General features: G+C 47.9%; 1 protein-coding gene across 1 annotated transcript in view; it reads left to right on the top strand.

The window, feature by feature from the left end:
• The first annotated feature begins 21,458 nt into the window (after positions 1-21,458).
• Positions 21,459-25,887, top strand: part of CAMTA1 (calmodulin binding transcription activator 1) — an 867,769-nt gene continuing 863,340 nt past the window's right edge. Inside the window, exon 1 of the mRNA XM_028108234.2 lies at positions 21,459-21,569. Coding sequence (XP_027964035.1) covers positions 21,525-21,569 — 45 coding nt within the window. The 5' untranslated portion in view covers positions 21,459-21,524. The remainder of the gene's footprint in view (positions 21,570-25,887) is intronic.

Here is a 25,887-nt window from a genome sequence, read left to right as displayed (position 1 = left end):
AAATGGCTGGAAACCATTAGGAAACAAAGTCCTGACTCCCCAAAAGCTTAGATCATAAGATTTCCCCTGCTGAAAATCCTACCAATGGACTTCTACTACCTTTATAATAAAATCCAAACTCCTCATCAGGGGGCCAACAAGTACCCTTGAGTTCCGGCTCTTTCCTTCCCTGTCTGGTGTTCATATCAGCTTCTCAGACCAAGCTTATTCTGTCCCAGGGTCATTGTATAGGCTATTCTTGGGCCTGGTATGCATTTCCTCCAGAGAGTCATAGCTCCAGTCAGAACAGCGCCCCCACCCATGGTCCTGCATACCCGCTGAGGCATTCCCTGTCCCATTTTCGTGCTTCGTTGCTTTCAGAGCACCTGCTCTTGTTTGTTTTCTCTCTGGTTGTCCATCCTCTGCTCTGTAAGGGCGGAACATTGTCTCTGTCCTCTCCAACCGTATCATTAGGGCCTGAGCTGGTACAGAAACACAGATATTTGTGGGGTCACTGAGTGGATACAGAGAGGGGCAAACATTTTGAAAGCAATCACGATGCTATGGGATGGTGAAGCCCATCTGGCCTTGGTCAACCCTTTCCTGCAAAGTTGCCCTGATGTCCTCCTGTGGAGGCAATCTCTCCTTTATTCTCCCCAGCACTTAGTGTGACATTTCTTGGAATACTCATAACCAATACTTGGTTACTCTGATGGTTATTTTATGTGCCAACTTGACTGGGCCAGGGGATGCCCAGATTAAGCACTATTTCTGGTTGTGCCTGTGTGTGTGTGTGTGGGGGGGGTATTTCTGAGTGACAAGAGCATTCAAATGGGCAGACTCAGTAATGTAGGTTCATTTCCCAGTGTGGGTGGGAGCCATCGTCCACGGAGGGCTGGCATAGAATCAAAGGCAGAGGAAGGGGGAATTTGCCCCTTTTGACTTCCTGCCTGCCTGCTTCAGTTGGGACATCTTACCTCATTTTTTCCATTCCTTGCACCGGCTGGGTTTTAAATCATCAGATGCCTGGTTCTCAGGCCTTTGGACTCAGCCAGAATTACACCGCTGGCTTTCCTGGGTCACCAACTTGTGGACAGCAGATCATGGGACTTCTCAGTTTCCATAATCACTTGAGCCAATTCCCATAATGAATCTCTCTCTCTCTCACACACACACACACATCCTTTCTCTTTCTTTCTTCCTCTCCCTCTCTCTCTATATATATATCTCCTGCTGGTTCTGTTTCTCTGGAGAACCCTAATACAATTACCCTTCAATCTCCCTCTCTGGAGGGCAGCTTGGAGCTCCTTCCCTAACTCTAATGGCCCACAGAATCCTTGGAGTTTCTGGGATGCCAGTGAATGAACAAAGGACAGCTAAATGAATGGAGTTGAGTGTTTGGAATTTGTGGAAAGCATTTCTCCTCACGAATCATGAGTGTATCATTGGTGACTCTAGTGCGAGCTACCCTTTACTCAAAGGTTACCATATATGAGCCTGTGTTGCCTCTTTGCTTTCCAAACCCAGAAGGAAGGCAGGCTGTTCTCCTAGTTTAACGTGGTGGGCTAAATAGGCTTTGTAAACACGAATAGGAAATAACATTGACAAAATAAATAAACAAAATGTGTCTGAAAGTCTCCATTTGAGTCTTAGGGCTTGCTTCCTAAATTCCTACAACTTCAAATGGGGGTTCTACAGTTTAGAATGAGGATGACTGGCTGGACAGAGAGACCTACCACAGATCTGTAAACAGTAGAGAGCAAATAGCAACCATTGTGTCTTCTGTTTCTATGAAATACCTCACATTTTTTTAAAAAATGATTTTTAAATAATCTCTACACCCAACATGGGGCTCGAACTCACAACCCTGAGGTCAAGAAGTGCACGCTCCACCAACTGAGCCAGCCAGGTGCCCCTGAAATATCTTGCATTTTCAGAAGAACTTTTGTGGCTATTCTCTGACGCTGACAGCTCATGGGATGCTACAGTAGGTATCATGCATGTTTTCAGACTAGGAAACCGAAGCTCCCAGAAGTCACGTGACTTGCCCTGTGCTGCTGTATCGCTTTGGCTGAGGCAGGCCATTGGTCCAGTGCCTTTCGCAGATACTCCTAAATTGCAAAGCAGCGCTGGGAACAGCAAGGGAAGCTGAGGACTTCTCTCCATACACAGTGCTGATGGCCAAATAAGAGTTTGGAAGCAAACTCCCTTGAATTTTCTCTCCATTTCCTTTCCCGTCTTGCACATTTACTGCTAACCATGTGATGATTCGAAGAATTGTGCTGGGTACTGGCTCCAGCCTGTCTTGTTCAATAATCCTCTGTAGGATTTCATTGTGTCTTTGGGGACGCCTGGATGCAAACTGAGGAGGTGCCTGCTGCCAGGTCCCGCACATGCCAGGCGGGGGGGATGCTTCTCTTGCCTCCCCCTCATCTTGGGTCTGGCATTGGGTGCCCATACAGCTTGCTGTTGGGGGCATGCTGGGAGGGGCAGTGTTGTGTCCAGCTGAGCATCATCTTTCTAGGCTCTGGGTGGCTCACCGACATTGCCCCTCAGCATGGGCAGATTCTCCTTTCTATTCAAGCTCAAGCCACACTTCCCCACCCTGTGTCCAGGTGCAGCCTCAGCTTGCCCCTCGATGAAGGAGAGCTCTGACGGAGGCCTTCCCTCCCTCCTCCCAGAGCCTGTCATAATTCGGGACTATTTTTACCCAGAGAAAGTAGCCTCTGAGGAATGGCATGGGAAATGAGGGAATTTTTTCCTTGCCTTTGACACAGACTCTCTGTGTGCACTGGGGCAGGCAGACTCTCTTTCCCATGCAGGGTTTCCAGCTCTGGAAGGTGAGGAATAGTCTGGTGACTTGTCTCATCAGGCTGATAAGAAAAATATTATATGCCAAATCCATGCTGACTCAGCACTGACGGCTCATCTGAAATTCCTGGCATAGCTGTTTTCCTTCAAAACCCAAGAACGTATCAGTGAATGGCAAGACAGTCACGTTAGGTGGATGGGCCACCAGACTGTGGGGCTGTAAGGAGGGATAGGGAACTCCCTGTGGTTTTGAACCCTGTTTTTGGTAAGCTTGGCAGTGTCTCATCGAGTCTACAGCTGGATTGCTGCAAGGATTCAAACTTTTATTACAACAAGGAAAAGGACCGAGTTTGTCTGCATTTCAAACTGGAAGGTAGGCTAGCTTAGCAGGGTTTCCCCTCTACTCTCTTTAGAAAGAGTGATACATGAGAAGATGCTAGCCAAAAGAACAGTTGGTTTTATCCTGATCACACAAACATTGAAAAAGTGAGCCTCATGTTTGACTAGTGTTTAACAAACAACATCACTTGGCATTTGTACCCCTGTTTTCCTCTGCAGAGAAACTTCATAACCAGCACAAGGGGGAGGTCTCAATATTGCCATTCTTACTGTGAGAAAGGGTGTAAGTAATCTGGTTGTGTTAGGCGTGCCAGAGCCACTGGACATATATGTGTGTAAGTGGTTGAGTGCCCATGACAAAATGCCTGGATGTGGTCCCCGATGCTTACATGTGTGCATCTTAAATAAACAGAGACAATCTATAAATAAAGAAAACTCCGGAGAGGGAACCTAGAAGATAAAGGCATAAAGAAATGTCCCTTTCTATTCCAACTTTCCAGTGTCTACCCCTCCTGAAGGCAGGGATTGGTGGTGGGGGGTGGGGTGGTAGCTGATCCTTTGGACAGTGCTTTGCAGGCGTAAGCGTTGGTGCCCATCAGAATCACCTGGGGGATTTGTTAAGACACAGAGCCCTGGGCTCCTCTTCTCTAGTATTTCCTGACTCAGTGGGTCTGGAATAGCACCCCAGGATCTGCATTTCTCACAGTTTCCCAGAAAATGCTGAACGCAGCTAATTCAGGGACCCCACCTTGAGGACCACTGATCCAGTGGCATATCCCACCAGAAAAAGGGTGGGTGCATTACTCACCGAGGGACACTCCCTCTTCTGACACATCTGGCTTCTCAGTACTCTGAAGGTAGACAGGTATTTACAGACCTGTCCACATTTAACAATGAAAAACTGAAATCAATTCCTTACTCATCTGACACGTAAGCCACATCGACATTGACTCTGATAATCAGGAAATGATAGGGCTCTGTTTTGGCTGCATTCTGGTTCTCTAAGAAAAGGGACAGGCTACAAAATTATTAACATTTTATTCTTAACTTAATTATTAAGATTTTATTCTTAAATTATTAACATTTGTAACAGGTTCATTTTCTACCTACCAGTGGCAGAATAGGTGGAAAGTAAACTCTGGATTCTGAGCTTTGTGACATATTGGAGAAACTCCAAGTTCACATCTCCCGGGTGGAGCCATTAGGACGGTGTTGGGAAGGAGCTAGCTCACCCAGGGAGAGGACTGGACCAGAGGATGAGGCAGCCATCCAGTGGTGAGCTTAATCCTCCCCCGCAAACACACTTCCCCTGCTTGGAATCGTTCTTGACTCTTCTTTCTCTCGCACTCCACATGCAATCTGTCAGCAGCTCCTGACGGCTTTGCCTTCAAAATTGATCCAGAGCCCGACTCTTCCTCCCCCTGACAGCTCTCACTCTGGTGCAACCCACCAACACCTCTTGCATGATTATGCAGTTGCTTCGTAACTGGTCTTCCTGCTTTTTTGCTCTTGCTACCCACCCCCAACTGTCTATTCTCCATACTGTGGCCAGATTGATGACCCCAGTTCTTACGTCATATCACAGCACCCCTGTCCCCGCTGATGGCTTCCCCTTGCACTCAGAACAAGAGCCAAAGTCTCTATATTGTTAGCAAAGCCTCACCAACAGATCTCATTGCTCACTTCTTTAAACTCTGAGCACATCTCCCACTGTGCTCTCCTGTGCTCACTCAGATACAGAAGTTTACCTCCTTGTTCTTTCTCCAATCCACAAGGGAAGTCTTTGCCTCAGGGCCTTTGCGCTGACTCTCCCTCCTGCCTGGGGTGCTCTTCCCCCAGAGGCCCACAGGGCTCTCCCTCACCTGCTTCGATCCTTGCTCAAGTATCACCTGAGGCTTGCTTTCCCTGATTGCCCTTTTGGAAATTGCAATTCCATTTCTCACTCTTGCTCCCTCTTTTTCCCATTTCCGGACTTTTTTTTTTTTCCTCGTAGCTCTTACCACTATCTCTAATATGTACTTAACTTTTAAACTTTATTATCCATCTCCCACTGCAAGAATGTTAAAATCCACAAGCAGGAATGCCCTTCTGTTTTGCTTACAGGGCCTGCCAGGTAGCAGGTGCTAATAAACAATGTGTTGAATGAACTCTGATGTCAAGCGTAAGGGGAGGTGGAGCATGGCATGAGGGCACTGGGAAGACCACACAAGAGAGGAGAGGAGGACAGAAGGTAAGGTCTGTGAAGGGGAGCTGGTAGAAAATGCACTCACCTCATTGATTTCAGCGAACAAGAAGCGGCACCTGGGCTCTGAGAACCCAGGAAGCATGTGCACTAAGCAATGTCCTCTCATGGTTTTCTCCCTCTCTGTATTTTCTCGTTTTCCTTCCCCTTCTTCAGGTAGGCAGCTGGCTCGGCATTTCATTGTCTCTGACAAGCTCTGGGACTGGCAGATTGTGGGTGTAGCTGCAAGATGCTGGCCCTTGTTTCTGAAGACCTAAACCCATAAGAAAGTTGAAGAACATTCACAAGGGAAGAGAAAGGGAGGCGCAGGGTGGCTTGGAAGAAGCCAGTGGGTCCCTTGGAGTGGGCATGGGGTGCCTCCTCCCCCTACCTCAGCACTAGCAATGATCCTAGAGCCCAGGCCTGGCTAAGGGAGCAGAAAATCCCAGAGATGGCTGAGAATGTGCTCCCCACTCCTTAGCTGCCACCCCACCTTTCTCCCACCTTCTAGAGACACCTTGGCAGAGTTTTCATGTCTTCATGCCCTTCAGTCTTGCCCTACCCACACCCACTCTCTTTTGGCTTTCCCCTTTTGCCTTCATCAAAATCCCTGGTAACTTCTAGGTCGGATTGACATCCATCCTGTAACCTGATGCTTTGGTGATGGTGGTATGATATACTCAACCTACAATCTACCATTTTAACCATACCGTTCAGCGGCAGGAAGTCAGTTCACACTGCTGTGCAGCCGTCACCACTGTCCACCTCCAGGACTTGTTCATGCTGCCCAACTGAAACTCTGCCCCCGTTAAACACGAACGCCCCGTTCTCTCCCACAGCTCCCCCACCACCTCCATTACACTTTCCGTCCCTGCAAGGTGACTACTCTAGGGGCTTCATGTAAGTGGAATCATACAGTGTTTGCTGTCTTGTGACTTAGTGTATTGTCTTCAGGATTCATCCCTGTCGCGCACGGTCAGAGTCTCAATCCTTTGCAGAGCCCAGCAACATTCCATTGTGTGAATACCGTATTTGTTTATCCGTCTACCCGCATTTGGGTTGCCTCTACCTTTCGGCTACTGTGAATAACGTTGCTACAAACATGCGTGTACAAAGATCCGTTCGAGTCTCTGCTTTCAGGTCTTTGCGGTGTAGACCGGGGAGTGGGATTGCTGGATCATATGGTCATTCTATGTTTAACTGTTTGAAGAATTGCCATACTACTTCCTCAGCAGCTGCACCATTTTGCACTCCCACCAGGCGTGCAGAGGGCTCCAGCTTCTCTACACCCTCCCAACACTTGTTATTCTGGTTTGTTCTTTTTTTTGGGTGGTAGTCATCCTAGTGGATGTGAAATGGTTCTAACTGGACTTTTCTGTGCCATTTGACTCTATGGACACTTCCTTCTCAAAACCCACTTCCTTCATTTCCTCTATGCTTTCTAGGTTTTCTTTTCTGTTTCTCTGGTTGTCCTTTTTCGCAGTCTCCAATCCAATCACCTCATCAATATTAGCACTGTCCAAGGCTGCACCCGAAGTCTCTCACTACTTATACTCACATACTCCATATATTTGTTACTCTATATACTCATATAGTCCAAATAACTCATATAGTCCATATCTCATACACTCCATATATTCATATACTCCATATAACTCATATACGCCATGTAATACATATGACTATCATTTGAATAATGATAATAAATTAATTTTAAAATCAGGACTGTGGCTTTTAAAAACAATACCTTTTAAAAATAGGTACTCCATACGTTTAAAAAAATGAGGTAAGGGCATCTGGGCGGCTCAGTCGGTTAGGCGCCTGACTCTTGGTTTTGGCTCAGGGGATGATCTCATGGATCGTAGGACTGAGGCCCACGTCTGGCTCTGCACTCAGTGGGGAGTCTGCTTGAGGGGTCTGTTCTCTCCCTCTGCCCCTCTCCTCACTCATGCTCTCTCTCTCAAACACACATAAATAAATCTTTAAAAATCGGTTGATACAGAAAGGTTTTGGTGTGAGGTCTCTTTCCCATCCCTGTCTCCCAGTTCCCCAGGTCTTTATCTTGGAGGTAACCCCTGTTATGGGTTTCCTTGTATTACTCCCAAGTATGCTTGGCATTCACAAGCATTTGTAAATACCCACACGCCCCCTGCTTTTTTCAAACAAATGGTAACACCTTGTTCTGCACCTGCATTTTTTCACTTTGTAATATATCTTGGCAATTGTTCCATATCAGTACCTGGAGAGCAGCCTCATACATCTTCGTGGCATAACCAGCATTGCTTCAACTTCCCACCCAAGTACCTGGGATGGCAGAAACACGGGCTGCAGCAAGGGTACATTTTATTTGAAATCTCGGTTTTATTTGCATTTCATGCCAATTTTTTGTTCTGCTTCCTAATGCGTCTGTGCTTGTTTTAATATAACGATCATATTTTAAAAGTGATGCTCTATAAGGATGGACTTTGTTTATTCTGAGATTTTATATACCTTGTCGGGCACATGTACCCGGTTGGACACATAAACGTGACATCGTGAGATCGTCACAGTGACCTTGTGAGGCAGGCAGGGCAGGGACGATTAAGCCCCTTCTGAGGGTGAGGTGGCCCTCAGCAATGTCGAGTGAGCTGCCTCGGGCAACAGTTTGTGGGGGCACAGCCAGGAGGGCACCAGCACATGATAACATGTCAACTGCTTCTCAGGATACAGAGGAAAGAGGATAGAAAACCAGGATCGAAAAAACAAAGTGCAGCAGGGTTTACATGGGAGGGTTACTTGCATAACGCGTTTTGCTGAGCGTGGGATGAAAGACCTGGGAAATAGAGCCCTACCCAATAGGGCAGGAAATGAGACCAGTACTCATTTAGACACTCCAAAGTACTGAGCTTTAGCGTGAGAATAGTCAGGACCGGTTATGGACTGAATTGTGTGCCTGCCAAATTTGTATGTTGAAGCCTTACCTGCCCCCGCCCCCCCCCCGCCCCGGAACCCCAGAGTGTGACTGTAGCTGGAGATGGGGCCTTAGAAGGGGTGGTTAAGTTAAAACGCGGTCATTAGGATGGGTCCGAATCGAATATGACTGGCGTCCTTCTAAGAAGAGGAAATTTGGACTCGAAGAGAGAGAGACACCAGGAGTGCTGGTGTGCCGAGGAAAGACCATGTGAGGACAGGGGGAGGATGGCCATCCACGACCCAAAGAGAGAAGCCCCAGGAGAAACCGAACCTGCCGACGTCGTGCTCTGTGACTTCCAGCCTCCCAAACTGTGAGGAAATAAATTTCTGTTGTTTAAGCTCCCCCATCTGTGGCACTTTGTTACAGCTGCTTGAGCAGATTAGCCCAGGATCCGGCCAAGGGCTGTTTTTAATTCCTCTCCATGTGAATTTCCTACCTCCCCCCCCTCCCCCCAAACAATGTGGTTCCTTTGGATGAGGCTGGGCTGAGCATTCATTCATCCATTCAGTATTTATTGCACCTGACCCGTGCCTGGGCCAGTCTGGGCATGAGGCACGCAGCAGTGGCCGCGGCCAAGCCCCCGTTATGCGGGAGCTACTATCTCCTCTCCCATCTCCAAAATGACCCTCGCTTCCAGCTTCCTCCCCAGGTGAGCTACTGCAAACATCTACCAGGGAAAAAGGGGGAAGGGGTGACATAAAAAGTAAATTTAATGACCCAGATCATGATTTATAGACGGATCCAAATGTTTGTTTGTTCTTGCTTTTTCACAGAAGTTTCTCTTGCCGATGGCCTTGCTGAACATGGGCGTACAAGACAGAGTAGCTGAGGTGGATTATGGTTATGCCTCGTCTCATTATGAAAGTCGCTCAAAGCACCCCGCTCAGCCAATTTGGAGGCTGGAGGGTTCTGACAACGCTCAGAGCTATTAATTTCCTTGCGTGTGTTTGTGTGTGTCTAGAAACCACCCAGATTCAGAGAAGAGCTAGGATCCTCCCAGCACTGGTGAGGATCGCTTCCCCTCTTGGTGGGGAAGACCGAATGGCCAACATGTGGGTCACCCTCTCTGGCCAATGGCAGCCCCCCCACCCCACCCCCCGCCCAGCTTCCCAGGCCCTTTATGCTACTGGGTGCCAGAGAGAACTAGCGTCACCGCGAAGCCCGGCCGTGACTCATCTCATTTCCCCAACTTCGCTCTCAGAATGTGCTCTCTGGACTTTCTCAGGCAAGCCCGAGTGGCTCATTGCAGACACCCATCATTAACGTGCCTTTCACGCCTCTTAATTCCCCCCAGAGCTTTCACAATCATCGCAAACCCGAGCAGGGTATTCTTCTCAGAGAAAGACATTCATCACGACCGTACCCAACCTCCGTCTCCAGTGCGGGAATGACTTCAATCGCCAATGGGAAGAGGGAGCCAACAGGTATTTTTAAAGAGGCTCTATCCACCGGAGGATCGAAAAGAAAATATCCCCTTTGAGCATTTAGTCACACACATCAAAGGAAACAACACTTTCAATCTTCATTTGCATCGTGCAGGCATTAGATGTGGTCCAGTTACACTGAGCTCTGCTTGAAAAGGCAGAAGTGCCAGTACTTTTCAAGCCTTGACGGAGACAGAGAGAAAATGCAGCCAGGCAAATAATATATCACCCTGCCAAGGCATTTTCCATTTTTAAAAGGACAGAACAATTTTACATTATTTCTGGAGCCTCTTTGCAGCAAATATCCCTTGACATTTATTCTAGCACCCCGGCCGGCTGGCCTAAAAGCCCCGACTGCTCCCAGCCGACTGCTCTTCTGTGCCGGGGACCGCATTCTGCCTTTTGGTCTTGGAAGCTCCAGACATGAGAAGGGCAAGTGGCCAGGGTTTTTGAGCACGGACAGACCGAGGCTGGCTCTGCGGAAGGGGCTGATGAAGACACCACCCTGGTGGAGAGAAAGAACATGGCGTTTCAGGTCACTCGAAGATGCTGGATGGAGAACCAACATGCAGGGTGCTGAGCTGCCAGGATGGAAATGCGAGGCAGGCTTGGGGTTTTTCAGAGATAAAACAATGAAGTGTGCTTGCACTTGATGGGGAGGCCTCTTGGGGAAGCGGAAAATGGCCACTAGAATAATTAGCACCAAATGACTTCTAGTTAGGGTGACAAATGAACACGTTTTCCTGATCTGGAGAAGCAGGATTGGGCTGTTAGGTAGAATTTTCCAAACTGTTCTTTCTAAGGTGGTCTGTGGTTCACTTCTTGCCAAGTGTGAGGTCTTTTGTCAGAGGGCGAACTGTGGATTTTATTGTTTCAAGTCCTCGGCCCCGGCTGGCCTGAAAAATCTCAGGGTGCTGAATGATTAATTCCAACCTGCCCTAGAAAACGTTAGTCAGCTGGCAAAAGGAAATAGCCCAACACGGAGGCAAAAAGAGCAAATTGACTTTATCTGTGAGTGATTATGGTTGGCAAGATGAAAAAAGGAAGAAATCTTTTGTCACAGAGGAAAAATGTGCTTTGAGAAATCTTTGCCCAAGTCTTAAGACTCTGCTTTACACAGTTTGAATTAAAATGGAAATAATCCCAGCCCCCACTTTCTCTCCCAAATAAAGAGCAGAGAAACAAAACTTCATTTTTATACGTTTACTACAGCGGAGTTTTAGAAATCAGACCAGGAGTGTTCCCGGTCTACTCTAGCCAACGCTTCCATTAACTAGCAAATTCTCTTTCGAGAAACCTATTTTTGAATTGCTATTTACTACTAAAAGTTTAATTTTTCCTTTAAGTATTTGTCACACATGCAGTCAAATTCTTTGTGGGTGGGATATGGGATAGCAAGGCAGATGGGACTCCTCGCCCATGAGAAAGAAGAGCCAATTTTCACTCGGAAAAGGGCGAAAAGATCAGGACTGTTAGAAGCATTCTTCTGATTTAACATTTATCTTGTACCCACGGCATCACAGTCTGCTTGGAATTGGAAAGAAGGCGTTGCAGGCAGGAAAACAAACTGTTTTGACTCAATCTATGACTCAAATTTTACTGCTTACATTTTTTTCCTTCACTAATTAAAAACAAAATTAACCTTCTTCTAAAAATCCCAAACTCTTTTTCTGTTTTACACAATCTTCTCTCTGGTATCCACAAGGCTAACTCTCCCAGCTCCCTCAAGTCTTTGCCCAACGTCAATTTCTTTTTATGTATGTATGTATGTATGTACGTACGTAATCTCTACCTCCAACATGGGCCTTGAACCCACAACCCCGAGATCAAGAGTCGCATGCTCTTCCGACTGAGCCAGCCAGGCGCCCCCTCTCCCCCCACTGCCCCCAAATGTCAATTTCTTAATGATGTCTTCACCAACTGTTTCTATTTATCAGCACCAGGCTCTAACCTGCTGAGCTAAATGGCCTTCCACCTGACCATTTCTATTTGAAACTACATCTCCCCAGCACTGGTGCTTCTGATTCCCTTTGACCTGCTCCACTTGTTGTTTTTCCTGTAATGCTTATGGAGTTCCCACGTCCTATAGATTGTCTTTATTACGTTTATTGGCTTCACTAGGAGGTGAGCATCAAGAGAGCAGAACTCTGTGTTTTTTGTTCAGTGGTACACTTCCATTGCACAGAGCGGTGCCTGTCACTTAGTAGGATGCTCAATAGATGTTGAGGCACAGTATCAGAAAAAATTGTCCAAGATTTGGAAATGAGCTAATCTGTCCAATCAGCAGTGTTGGGCATTGCCTAGAGAACCCTCTGGGGGGGACATGAATCTATCAGAATGAGCACCTTTAACTGTCTTTCTGTGGACTGGGTAGGAGCAGAAAGCTGAGAGGAATGCAGATGATTCTTGCCCATAGACGTGACTGAGTTCTGCCCTCTGGAAGGGAGGACCCCACATGTGACACTTTACTGCCCTATAAGATATGAACCACTTTTGCATCTTCTAGCAAGCATTCTTACTTGCCTATAAATATACCTCTGTTCTTCAGTTCTTCAAATTCTCCTTCCAACTGGTGTCAATACCTTACTGGTTCCCTCATAATCTAAAGAGGTAAAGACAGTCCTTGACAGAGACTCACTTTATATTTGCGTGGGAGTCATGAATTTTATAAGATTTTTGAAAATTATGAGCAAATAAAAGGGTGAATTATACTCTCTGCCCTAGGAAACCTTAGCTAGTCCCGTGGTTTTAGATACCATGGAAGGCTGATTGCTTTCTGATTTTTATCTCCAGCCACAACCTCTCTGTGCCCCACAAGCATATATCCAGTTGCCTTCTTGATGTCTCCACTTGGCTCTCTAACAGGCATTACAGAATTAACGTCCTAAATGGGATTCTGGATGCCTCTCCGAAACTTGCCTCCCCAGTCTTTAAGGGGCAACACTTACCAGCTCTGTTGCTGAGTCCAACCTTGGCCCCAAGCGCTTCTTTCTTTTATACTTCACATCTAATCCTTCAGCAACACCTGACCAATATCGCTGCCTTCAATCCATATTCTAAATCTACCTATCTCTTAAGTCCTCCATCTTGGTCTATGACCTGCCGCCTGTCTTTGTAAATAAAGTTTATCTGGAACAGAGGCCTGGCCATTTGTTTGTGTATTGTCCATGGTTGCTTTGGTACCATGGCGTCAGTTTTGACAGTTGAGTAGTTGTGACAGATCACAGGGTTCACAAAGCTGAAATATTTACTATCTTGTCCTCTAGTGAAAAAAATTTGCTAATCCTAGGACTGAATAATGGCCACTAAAGATATCAGATCATAATCCCTGGAACCGGTAAATGTTACCTTATTTGGAAAAAGGGTTTTTGCCAATGTGATTAAGTTAAGGATCTTGACACGGGTGAGGTAGTCCTGGATGACATGGGTGGTCTCTAAATGGCATCATAAGTGTTCTTGTAAAAGAGGCAGAGGGAGATTCTCTGTCTCTCTGTCTCTCTGCCTGTCTCTCTTACACACACACACACACACACACACACGCGCGCGCGCGTGCGCGCACACCTGGGAGAACAATATGAAGATGAAGCAGAGAGAGTTTTGAAGATGCTGGCCTGGAAGATTGGAGAGATGTGGCCACCAGCCAATGCCGGCAGCCACTGGAAGCTGGAAGAGGCAAGGAATGGATTTTCCCTGGAGCCTCCAGAGGGAGCACAGCCCTGCCAACACCTTAATTTTGGCCCAATGAAACAGATTTCGGACTTTTGCCCTGCAGAATTATAAGAGTATAAGTTTCTGTTGTTTTAAATCACGAAGGTGACTTGTTACAGCAGACACAGGAACCTAATGCACCTTGTTTGAGCCACCATCATCTGCTGACGAGCCTCTGGGCTTCTTTCACCCTCTTGCAGTCTATTCTCCACCTCATGTCCCAGTGATTTTTTTTAAAAACACCACAGAGATATACTCCCAGCTCAAAACCCTCCATCAGCTTTCTAGGACCCTCGGAATAAAACCCAAAGATTTCACCATGCATTCAAAGTCCTATGGGATCTGGCCTTAGATTCCTCTTTGGACTCATGTCCCGTGCTCTTCCTGAATGGCCCCATTGCAGTTCCTCCAACACAACAAGTGTGCGTTTGCCTCAGGGCTTTTGCACTTCTGTTTCCTCTACCCCATCCATAACTGCGTGGCTCACTCTCACTTCCTCCAGGCTTCAGAGACCCTGCCCTATCCAAAAAAGCACCCTCAACTCCCCACCCTCTTATCCTACTTTATTTTTCTTCAGGCATTTATCATTCTCTAACCTTCGATCATATATTTCTTTATCATCTGTCTTTCCTACTTCCATGCCAACTACATGAAGGTGGGCATTTTTTCTGTTTTGTTCACTGCTGTATCCCCAGCACCAAGAACCAGTGCCTGGTACATCATAAGCACCTGATAAATATTTGTTGGTTGAATGCACATGGTAAAAAAGATTTAAACCATATCAAATGAAGAGTAAGCCTTATTTCTATTTTCTGCTTTACCCTCAAAGGAAACTACAAATTTCTTGTTATCTTTCCAGAAACATTTTCCGTATGTGCAAGAATATATGTGCAACAAACGTTAGATCTGTGTGTATATGAGAGTAGTATACATCGTGCCCCATGACTTACTTTGTTCTAGTTCAACAGTTAATGCTGGAGAAACTTACATAGCAGCACATGGTGCTATACTCCCATCTTTCAATTTTTTTAAATTTTTTTATTTTTTTAAAGATTTTATTTATTTATTTGACACAGAGAGAGAGAGCACAAATAGGCAGAGAGGCAGGCAGAGGGAGAGGGAGAAGCAAGCTCTCCACTGAGCAGGGAGCCTGACGTGGGGCTCAGTCCCAGGACTCTGGGATCATGACCTGAGCCGAGGGCAGACGCTTAACTGACTGAGCCACCCAGGCGCCCCTACCCCCATCTTTTTAATGGCTGTGTAATATCCCACAGCTTTAATTCTTAAAGAAAAATAAATTGCTCACTTCATTCGAAACATGGAGAACTTAATGACAGTTAAGTGCTATGGGTCTGCGCTGTGTTTATGGGCTCCCGCGTACGGCAGCGGCCTGATTTTTCTCCGGTGTTCCTGGGTGCCTGTCGGAGACGATAGTACTGATACCTACATCAGCAGCCTTCTCCTTCAGGTGTTTTGACAGGTCATTTTACTTTCAACGACTAAATAAAGTTTCCCTGGAAGACTGAGAGTCAAAATAAATTGCATCGGAAAATGTTGAGGCAGATAAGAAACAAACAAACAAACAAACAAACTTAGGAGCCCTGCAGATTCTCTCACCAAGCCTTCAGTGGTGCCAGGCAGTGATGAGCAACCCTACCATCTCCCTCCCCCTCCTGGAGCCACCCAAACAGACAATGAATATGCAAGCAGGGGGCTTGCAGGGTAGATGCTAAGTGCTTTCGCCCTTCCCTCCTATCAAACTGCTGTCCACCAGTCCTTGCACTCCAGAGAGTTTGGGGGCCCCATTGACATCTCTCTGGGTCCCAGGAAGCAGAGGCAGTGTCCTGGTCTCCTAAATCTATTAGCTTCAGAAGTCATACCTCACTTTGCATAGTGCCCTTCTGAACCAGCAAAACCCATCTCTTTAAACTTTAAAGAAGCCATTTCTTTGGTCCCCGGTCCAAATTCAATAAAAAAAAAATGATTAGGCTATAATACCAGAAGGCTCAAGAGCGAGGGAAGAGACGTTAACTTTAATTAATTAATTAATTGCAAGCTCTTTTAAAAAAATATTTTATTTATTTATTTGACAGAAAGAGCCACAGCGAGAGAGGGAACACAAGCAGAGGGAGTGGGAGAGGGAGAAGCAGGCCTCCCGCGGAGCAGGGAGCCCAATGCGGGGCTCAATCCCAGGACCCTGGGATCATGACCTGAGCTGAAGTCAGATGCTTAACGACTGAGCCACCCAGACACCCCTAAGATCTTATTTTTAATTAATCTCTATACCCAATGTGGGGCTCGAACCTACAACCCCAAGACCAAGAGTCACATACTCTATGGACTGAACCAGCCAGGCACCCCAAGACTTCAGTTTTAAAGGGAAAGTCCAGAAAAAACTGGATTGACTTTTTAAGTAGGGCATGAAGATGAGATACACCCTATCAAAGGCATTTAGCGGTAACTCCAAGGCGGGTCCATGGAGAGCAGGTGACCTCAGATCTGTTTCATGTAATAGCTGGGCAACGTGGAAAGGTTGTATGACAACCTTTAAACTGTTGTTTAAATAACATCTCATTTCCAATGAGCTGAAATTCAGCCCTACTAGGTCCAAAGATGTCATTATGTGTAGACCCTCTGACAAGTCTGTGTTCTTGCTCACTGAGAGCATGCCCTGGAGATGACAATGGCTGAGATGCTGTGTATGGAAGCAGGTGGGGTGAGGAGAGGAGGAAAGATGGAGGTTTGCAGGATTGGGAAAACAAGATATCTAGGGAAAGGTTTGTTCTCACACGTTTTCATTATGTTTTATCTTATAAAGGCAAGGGGGATATGGGATTTCCTGTATTGTTTCTTACAACTGCATGAAAATCTACAGCGATCTCGAAAGTAAAAAAAAAAAAAAAAAAAAAATTAAAGAAAGAAGCAAGAGGAGAAACTTTTCGGAAGTAGAACTTTTGGACAGTATTACATTTAACAATGCAGCTTTTAACAAGGCACAGGCAGAACTCCTTTCTTTCCTGTCCTGTGTTGAGAAAGAGTGAGCAGGACTTTTTTTTTTAATTTTAAAAATTTTTTTGTTATGTTAATCACCATACATTTCATCACTAGTTTTTGATGTAGTGTTCCATGATTCATTGTTTGTGCCTAACACCCAGTGCTCCACGCAGAACGTGCCCTCTTTAATACCCATCACCAGGCTAACCCATCCCCCCACCCCCCTCCCCTCTAGAACCTTGTTTGTTTTTCAGAGTCCATCGTCTCTCATGGTTCGTCTCCCCCCACGACTTACTCCCCTTCATTCTTCCCCTCCTGCTATCTTCCTCCTCTTTTTTTCTTAACATATATTGCATTATTTGTTTCAGAAGTACAGATCTATGATACAACAGTCTTGCACAATTCACAGCGCTCACCATAGCACATACCCTCCCCAATGTCTATCACCCAGCCACCCCATCCCTCCCACCCCCCACCACTCCAGCGACCCTCAGTTTGTTTCCTGAGATTAAGAATTCCTCATATCAGTGAGGTCATATGATACATGTCTTTCTCTGATTGACTTATTTCACTCAGCATAACACCCTCCAGTTCCATCCACGTCATTGCAAATGGCAAGATCTCATTCCTTTTGATGGCTGCATAATATTCCATTGTGTATATATACCACCTCTTCTTTATCCATTCATCTGTCGATGGACATCTTGGCTCTTTCCACAGTTTGGCTATTGTGGACATTGCGAGCAGGCCTCTTTAAGCCTCTGAAGGGGGTTCAGTGCATGCTTTTCTCTGTCAACTTGGTAACATGGAGTTCCAAAAACTTCCGGTTTAAGGAAGCAAGTCCTAGCACTCTTATTATCTTCACCTCCTGTAATGATAAACAATCACTTTAATTACTGCAGAATGCTGATCAGGAAAGAATACACTTCTACAGTTATTTTTGAGGTGAAAAAGTAACAATTTAATATTCCCATTACCTACCTTCATCTGTCCCTCCACAGTAGCATTCTTTCCTGGAAGAACACTGGGGCCAAAATGGGCAAGGATTCAGAGGGTGGGGTGTTCCACATATTTTCTGACTCCTCCCCCTTCTAAACGGGCTCATTTAGCCAGTTTCTAAGTGGGGGCTTCCCATACTGTAAATACCCACCTTTTGGAAACCTCCCAAGCAAAGACAAACACCAATTGTTATGGATTGAATATTTCTGTCCCCCACCCCAAATTTGTATGTTGGAGTCTTACCCTCCCCCCCCCCCCGTGATGGCATTAGGAGGTGGGTCCTTGGGGAGATGACGATTGGATGAAGGTGTGAAGGTGGGGCCCTGTGATGGGATTAGTGCCCTTTAGGAGTCGTGAGAGGACTTTGCTTCGCCTCTCTGCTTTCCACCGTGGGGAGGTAACATGATCTCAGACTTCTAAACTGTGGGAAATAAATTTTTGTTGTTATAAGCCACTCAGTTGCTGGTACCTTGTTAGAGCAAAGCTTGAACTGACCAAGACACCGGCACAGCCAACCAGGCACACCCCACCCCCAACATCCCATCCTCTGGAGCAGCAGTTCTCAAACCCATTCATTTCAGGATCCCTTTACTCTTAAAAATTAAGGACCCCAAATAACTTTTATTTTTTAAAGGATTTTATTTATTGATTTGAGAGATAGAATGAGTGAGGGAGAGCAAAGAGGGAGAAGCAGATTCCCTGCTGAGCAGAGAGCCTGACTCAGGGCTTGATCTTAGGACCCTGAGATCATGACCTGAGCTGAAGGCCGCCGACGCTTCACCGACTGGGCCACCCAGGTGCCTCCCCTCCCAAGAACTTTTATTTGTGATGTTTATTTATTTTTATTAAAGATTTATTGATTTATTTTAGAGAGAAAGAGTACGAGCAGGGCAGGGGCAGAGGGACAGGGAGAGAGAAGCTTAGGCAGACTCAGCACTGAGCACAGAGCCCCATGCAGGGCTCAATTTCACCACCCTGAGACCACGACCTGAGCCGAAACCAAGAGTTGGACCCTTAACTGACCTCACCACCCAGGCACCCCATGATATGTTTATTTATAGCTCATGTACTATATAGAAATTTAAAAAATATTTATGAGTTCATTTAAAAATAATAAACTATTACATATTAACATATATATTTTTTAAAAAATAAAAACTAAATTTTCCAGAACAGTTAGTGATGAGAATGGCCTTGTTTTAAAGTTCTGCACATCTCTTTGATACCTCACTTAATAGAAGACAGCTAGATTCTCTTATCTGCTCCTGCTCTCAGTCTGTTTTGATGTCATACATTATGTGACCTCTGGAAAACTTCACTGTACACGCATGAGAGACTGACACAGTATTATTAGTAGGAAGACAGTTTTGACCTTGTAGCTCCACAGCAAGAGTCTTCAGGATCCCTACACCTCTCTAGGTTTCCAGGCTGTGCTTTGAGAACTGCCATTTCCGCCCGAGCCTAGGGCACTTCTCATAGGTGCTTTCCACTGTGAGAGTCCTGCTTCTTTGAAGTTCTGGTGATATTCATGACCTCTGGGTTCCCCCTGCACCTTGACCTGCGACCTGCTGTGACTGATGTTTGTCAACCCCTGCTAGGCTGTGAGCCCGGTGGAGAAAGATACTCAGTTTTATTCACCTTTATATCCTCAGGACCTAACACAGTGTCTGGCCTCCATTAGGCACTGGATAAATTCACATTTTAAATACATGTTTTAATTTTAAAAGCTGTATAGTTATGGCTGTATTATAGAAAATAGAGAGTAAAAAAAAAAAAAAACACTCCCTATCACCCAAAAGTTATTTCTTGGGTGTATTTTTTATTGGTCTTTTTACAAAATGCAGTTTTTTAGAACTAGAATTACATCATATATAATAAATGAACACCATGATTTTGAATAATTTTTCCCCTCACCTAGCAATGGGTAAGTTTTTCTTTCTGATGTCTGTGACTACCATAGTGTTCCATCCCGTGGCTCTAACACAATGTACTTATTAAATATCCAATTATTAGCATGTTTAGGATGCTTCCAAATTGTTTTTATAATAAATACAGTGATCCTGTGAAGAATACTGTCACACATACAGCTTTTTTGGCATTTAGTGTGATTTCCTTAGAATAGATTCCCAGAAGTAAGATTACTGGGTCAAAAGATGCAGACATTTTTTATGGCTTTTAATACGTAATGAAAAATTGCTTTTCAAAAGGGTTACACTAATTTTCAATGCCACCAGCACTTTCAGGAATGTTTCACTACTCAAATTGTCAGCATAGGTACCATTAAGAATGCCGATCGATAAAATATTGTACCCTAGTTGTCAAAATTTTGCATTTCTTGAGGCTCATAAAATCAAAGTTTGTTGAAGAACGAGTGTCGAATACAAAACATTCTTTTGGGACATCTTTATTTCTGGAAAACTTTAGAGATCTTTTACTTGTGAACACTAGAAAAAGAACGCATGTTGTTAGGATTGGCACAGAATTCACTTTGACATTCAAATCTTAACGCCAAAATTCTCGAACGGGGACCTTTCGCTGATTCTGCTAGTTGTCTTGAACGGTAGCAAGGGAAAAAAGATAACATCTGAGCAATGAAATGTTCCACTGCAAACCATACAAGATGCACATAGAGGGGTTGGAGTTCTGCTTCTCCTTCAACTTTCCTTCCCCCCCCCCCCCAAGTTGGAGGTTTCTGCCCTCTCCTTTGTTTCCGGTATCACCTGCCCACGTGCACCAGTGCTGACTTTCACGGGCAGGGGGCATCATCCTCCGGGCCACCTCGCGTGGCTCCGGGCTGCTCCGTGCAGTGAGCGCCGGTCCTCCCGGTGGACTCGGACTTCCAGAGCGGCCGCGGCGGTGCGTCCGTCCGTCGCGGGAGACTCCTGACCTGCTTCCAGGATGGCCTCCCACCCCGCGCATAGCGCGAGTGCGGCGGGCGCTGGAAGATTCACCGGGAAGAGCCACGACCGTGCGCCCGGGAGGGAAGGAAACTTGGCCTGCCTCGCCCTCCGGGCGGGAGCGCCGCGGTTCCGCGCTCCTCCAAGATTTCCTTCGGCGGCCTCATCCTGGGACAGGCACTTATGAGTCATCGTCTCTGTGGGTCACATGGTCAACGTGACCAAAATAAAGTTTCAGTATTTTAAGCCGCTAGAAAGGGGGACAACGGAGCACACCGGAGGCGAGCAGCAGAAGGCGGGCACCGGCGAGCACTGGCGAACCGGGCACCCGCGCGAGGAGCCGCGGCGGCGCGGGCGCCCGGGGGGGACGGGGCGCCGGGGCCGGGGGGGGGGGGAGGGAAGGGGCGGGGCCTGGAGGGACGTACCCCTCCCCCACGGCCGGCAGCGCCGCCCGGACTCCCGGGCCGGCCGGCTCCGAGCGCGGCGCCCGGCCGACCTCAGCCCGGAAGCCCCGGGCTCCGCTATCGCCGGGCAGCGGCAGGCCGCGGGACTCCGGAGATCCGCCGCGTCCTCCACTGCCACCGGGACCCCACGCGCCGACAGCGGCTTCCCCGGGAACGTCCTTCAGCCCCGGGAGCACGCGGGAAAAGCCCCAGCGCGCCAATGAGCGAGCGCCTTCCTCCTGACGGTCACGCTCGGGGGCGGGGCTTCCCTTCGCCGCTCCCGAGTTCCGGGAACCCCCTTTGATTGGTCTGGACGGCCTGGGAAACACTGTAGTAACGCCCAATCAAAGCGCCACGTCTCGGCCTCGAGGAAATATTCCGTGTCGGCTCGGTGCTAACTGGGCAGTTCTTTCCGGCTCTGGCCACTGGGAAGCTTTGTTTAGGTCTGGAAGGCGGGCTTTCCTGGGAGTGGGTGGGGAGGGGGCGTTGATTCTTGACCAATCCTTTCATTCCGTTGGGTGGTGACCAGCCAATGGGCCGGGCGGATAGGACGCTCCTCCCGGAGAGTAGTGAGACCCCTGGTGCCGGGCGATTGGTGGCGGGCAGTATGAGTGGCAGCCGCTCGGCCCAACGGGCGCAGTGCGTGGGCCGCGGGGCGGGGCCAGGGCGGGTGCGCGGCGGCGGCGGGGTGGCTGGGCCGGCGGCGGCGGCGGTACGAGGCGCGCGCTCGGGGTCCCGGTCGCGAGGAGGAGGAGGATGTGGCGCGCGGAGGGGAAATGGCTGCCGAAAACAAGCCGGAAGGTAAGAGCCGGCGCGTGAGGGGCCGGGGGCGGCGCGGCGGGCGGCGGGACCCGGCCCCGCCGGACATCCCGGGCATTGGCGGCGCCGGGCGGGAGCGCGGGGGCGCGGCGGCGGCGGGCGGGCGGGCGCCCCGGGCCGGGGAGGGGGCGGCGGGTGGGGGGGCGTAGCGCGGCCGGGTCCTGAGGTGACTCGCCGGGCGGCGGAGCGCGGCGCCGCACACCCCCACCCGGGGGCGGGCTGGGGCCGGAGGGGCGGGGGGCCGGCGGGCGGGGGCCGGGCCCAGCGAGGAGGAGGAGCCGGCGGAGGGAGGGCCGGCGCCTCCCCCACCCGGACCGGGCATCCCCGCCGCTCCCGGGCCCGCGGCGCGGCCCCCGCCCCCCGCGCCGGGCCCGGTGGGGGCCGCGGGGCGGAAAGTTTATCGGCCTCAGGCCCCCTCTGGCCCCGCGCCCCGCTGCCCCGGGCCGGTCTCCGTCGGGGGCACGGTCGGCGCTCAGCCCCGCCGCCGGTGGCTCCCGGGCGGCAGGGCCAGGCGGACTCCGTCCAGCATCATCCTGGAGCCCCGTGGGCGCCTCCCAGAGCCGGCGGGGGTCCCCGTGCTTCTCCCCGCCAGGGGGACCCCGTCCTGCTGAGCGTCCCCGGGCAGAAGGGCCTCGTGTGACCCCTCCCCCTTCCCTTCCTGGGAAGGGGGCCTGCGCAGCATCCGCGCCCCTGGCAGTCGTTCCCATCTTACTCCTGCCCTTGCACCCCTCGCAGCCAGGAGGGTGGGGTCTCCGTTTCTATGGCAAGTGAGGATCTCCATACTCCCTTGCCCTTTACCTTCTGTGACCCTGATCCTTCTTTGGCAGAGGGGTCTGTCTCAACCTCTCCTCTTCTGTGGAATCTTTTGGGGCCTCTGCACACCATCTATTGACCCTTTAGCCAGGACAAGGGGACTCGGGCTCCCCATGTTCTTCTTCCTTCCCCCAGAGGGTAGTGGGGGCCTGTGCAGCTCTGAAGTCATTTCTAAATAGGAAAGCAGATACTTCTTACAGATTATGCCTACTCTCTGCACACTTTCCTGGGTTAGGGTGAGCTCATTTCCTGGATCCCCTTTGAGCTGCCTTCTTTTTCTTAGGGGAGAAACTGGACATTCCAGTGCTCCTTTCCCCATCTGGCTATCTCCCCCTATCATGTTCTCTCTCCTCAAGAGTTTCTTGTCTGGGTGAGGGTGGGGGCCCCCCGATCAGATGTAGGGCAGGGCTTCCATTGTGCCTAGTACTTGGATAAGAGGGGGCTACGGTGATGACTCCTCTGTGTCTGAGGAAAACAGGGTCTCTTTTTGCTTCCATTTCACTCTCGCCTCTGACGTAGGGGCAGCATTCACCAGTTGACACTACCCCACCAGGAACATGGTCTTGTGCCCTTGTTTTTTGGTGTTCCCATCACTGTCTTCTGTGCAGTAAGAACCTGACTTTGTACATCCTACGTTGAAGAGTTTTTGAACCTTCCCTGGAAATAAACTTCCCATTTCTTTTTTAAGAGAACCCATATCCTCCTTATGGCTTCTGTTTCCCAGTCAGCCATATTTAGTGAGCCTGTTACCTTGACTTTTTCTGATTTTCTTAAATTGTATTCATGTTGGCTGGGTAAGAAGAAGCCATATGCCTTTCCATCTAGAAAAGGGAGTGTAGACACTCTTGTCGCCCACGTGCCATTCGGAAAGGGGTTGCTAGTGTGCTTCTTGTTGTACTAGAACCTTCCTTTGGCCTCGTGTTGTCTCTCATGGGATCTGAACTTTTTTTTTTTTTTTTGATCTTGTAGCTTTCGGGTGAAGGGGAAATTTGGATGTTTTCTATTTTTTTGTTGCTTTCGTTCTCTTGGTGAAAAACATGATGCTATGCATTTGTTTGTGTATATACACGTGTAGGTATGCATTAAAAGACAAAGTCACATCTGTCACATATACACTGTAAGTTGGAAGGGTTACGTGGCTAGCTCTGCATTCTGCGTGTACGTGAGGACCTTAATGTATACATGTATGGATGTATGTTACTGTCGTTGGTAACTTTTCAGGCTTAGACGAATCAGAAAACTCATTGATAAATGGCCAATTCTTACTGCTCTTTCATTTGTCATTTGTTCTGTACTGAATAAGCAGAAAGACATCCTGAATGTTCACCAAGTCCCCGAATACGTGAGGTGTAGAGTGTTGCCAATGCACACCAAAACTTAGGTCTTCTGAATTTAGGGGCAGTATTCTCTGCTTGATTCTTCGTAGGTTGAAAAGTTCTCATCTTGATCTCTTTACTGCTGGGTATGGGAAAGAGGTTTCATGTATTTGGGGCATCAATAGGAGGGGGTGAGAATATGTGTTTCTGTGACAGAACTAGGAATGAACAGCCATAAATATGTCGCTGTTTTATTTTGGCCATTTAAATAATTGAGGGAGGTTGTGCACATTAGGAAAAGGTACCTTTGGGATGTGACACTTCATCAAAGGGTGGGAGGGACTGTTGTCCAGGTTTGTCCTGAGTATCACAGTTTGCAGATTCCGCCCCGGGGCAGGGCCATGATGGGGCCTCCTCTGGGGCCACACTCCCTCCCCTTCCCGAGCTTGGAGTGGCCGCTGGCTGCAGACACTCAGCAGAGTCTTATTTTCAGCCGGCTTAGTGTGGTGCCTTGTCCTCCCCAACAAGCTCTGTCAGACTCTGAGCGTTTGGACCGTTAAGCATTTTTTGAGCAAGGAGTCTCTCTTCTCCACCTGGAGTACCAAGTAAGGGAGGCAGGGGGATCTGGAGAATTGGTCAGCATTAGGCTTTGACTTCGAGACCTTGCCCTTCAGGTAATACGGAGTTATCCGGGGGGGCATAAAACCCACAGCCCCAAAGTAGCACTTTTAACCTCAATTTCCTTTTTTTTTTTTTTTTAAGTTTTTATACTGCTGTTATTCTGTCTCTATCTATACCCAGCGTGATGGAATTGTGTATTTTTAGGGTATGGTATTAATGACCTTTGGAAAAGGAGAGTTGAGTACCTGCTGTAGATGTTGGGGTGTTCGCAGGAGAGTGAGCGTTTTCATCTCACTTCCAGCGGTGGATCCTTTCCTGTACTTCTGCCTACCACCACCTGCCTTTCCGGGTCTCCTCTGCTAATCGGGGTGCTCTGTACAATGGGCAACGGAAGGAAAATGGTAAGGGTTAGAGGAATACACTTGAGGTTAGTGTGTAAAGTTGGGCTCTTTTCTTTGAGTTTAATGTGGTTGTGCTTTCTGTGTCCCTCGCCCCATTGATTATTGGAAATTAGCTTTTCCCTCTTACTCTTTCAGCGCCCGGTTCTCTCGACGTTCGGCCTGCTAGATGGGTTCTCTTAAGGACTTTTCTTTCTTACATCTTTTTGTTAGAACGTCACTCTCTCCTCCCCCTCAGGCCTTACCTCCAGCTTTTTGGACAAGGTTGGGTGACTCATGGGACATCTCTTCCCTTGTCTCCTTGAAGACTTGACTTACCCTGCTGTTGAATGTTGGGTTTCTCTGTCTCATCATTCAGTGGATTCTAAGTGTTGATGTGTACATAGCAACCTCTACTCAAGGTCAGATTGGTTTGGATTTTCCTTTCCAAAAGAGTAGGATTGCTCTTGCTTGTTCTTTGAGACATATTTATACATCTTACTTACCCGTGTTTTTCCCATTTCTTTAGTGTTTAGGCTTTGCCTCTAAAGTAGCCTGTTCTTTAGTGTCAGGTGGCATTATTTTAGTTCTCTGTTTATGCTGGATGTAGCCCATATGCCTGGTGGGATTATAATTTTTCTGACTGCTTTTGCGGTAGCCCATCTTGTGGTTTAGCTTTTTTTTTTTTTTTTTTTTAAACCACTCCTCCATTGCTGTGGGCATTTCCCACTTCCCCAGGTTCAGGGAAATACCTTGTTGTGTGCAGTTGTACTTCTTCCCGTTTTCCTTATGGAAAAAGCAATAGGAGGTGATTCTCATGTTCTCTTTCTTTCTCCTCATAGTTGTGTCTGTTGCCTCCTTTCTGGGACCTTTGAACTTGTGCTTTTGGAGAGAAGCTGTTTTGGCATCCGTGTTCCATGCCTGGGCGCATTCATTCTGGGGACACTCACTGAGCTTCTGTTATGTGCATGGTTCTGTGGTGGTTACGTGACTGCTTGAGATCTCTTAGTATGAATGACATCCCAGTGTATCTTGTGCTTGTCTTTTTATATATTATTTTAAGGAATTCTTTTCTGAATTTTAATTGTTTGGATTGTAATCTTACAAAAATATACTCGAATGGTGTACTATCCCACTGAACTCTTACCCCCTCCCTGCAGGATTGGGGGTGTT

This window comes from Eumetopias jubatus, unplaced genomic scaffold (assembly GCF_037043125.1).
Source record: "Eumetopias jubatus isolate StellerSeaLion01/CBP00866 unplaced genomic scaffold, mEumJub1_p1.0 scaffold_4, whole genome shotgun sequence".
NCBI classification, from domain to species: Eukaryota; Metazoa; Chordata; class Mammalia; order Carnivora; family Otariidae; genus Eumetopias; species Eumetopias jubatus.
This window is presented reverse-complemented; position numbering and strand designations above follow the sequence as displayed.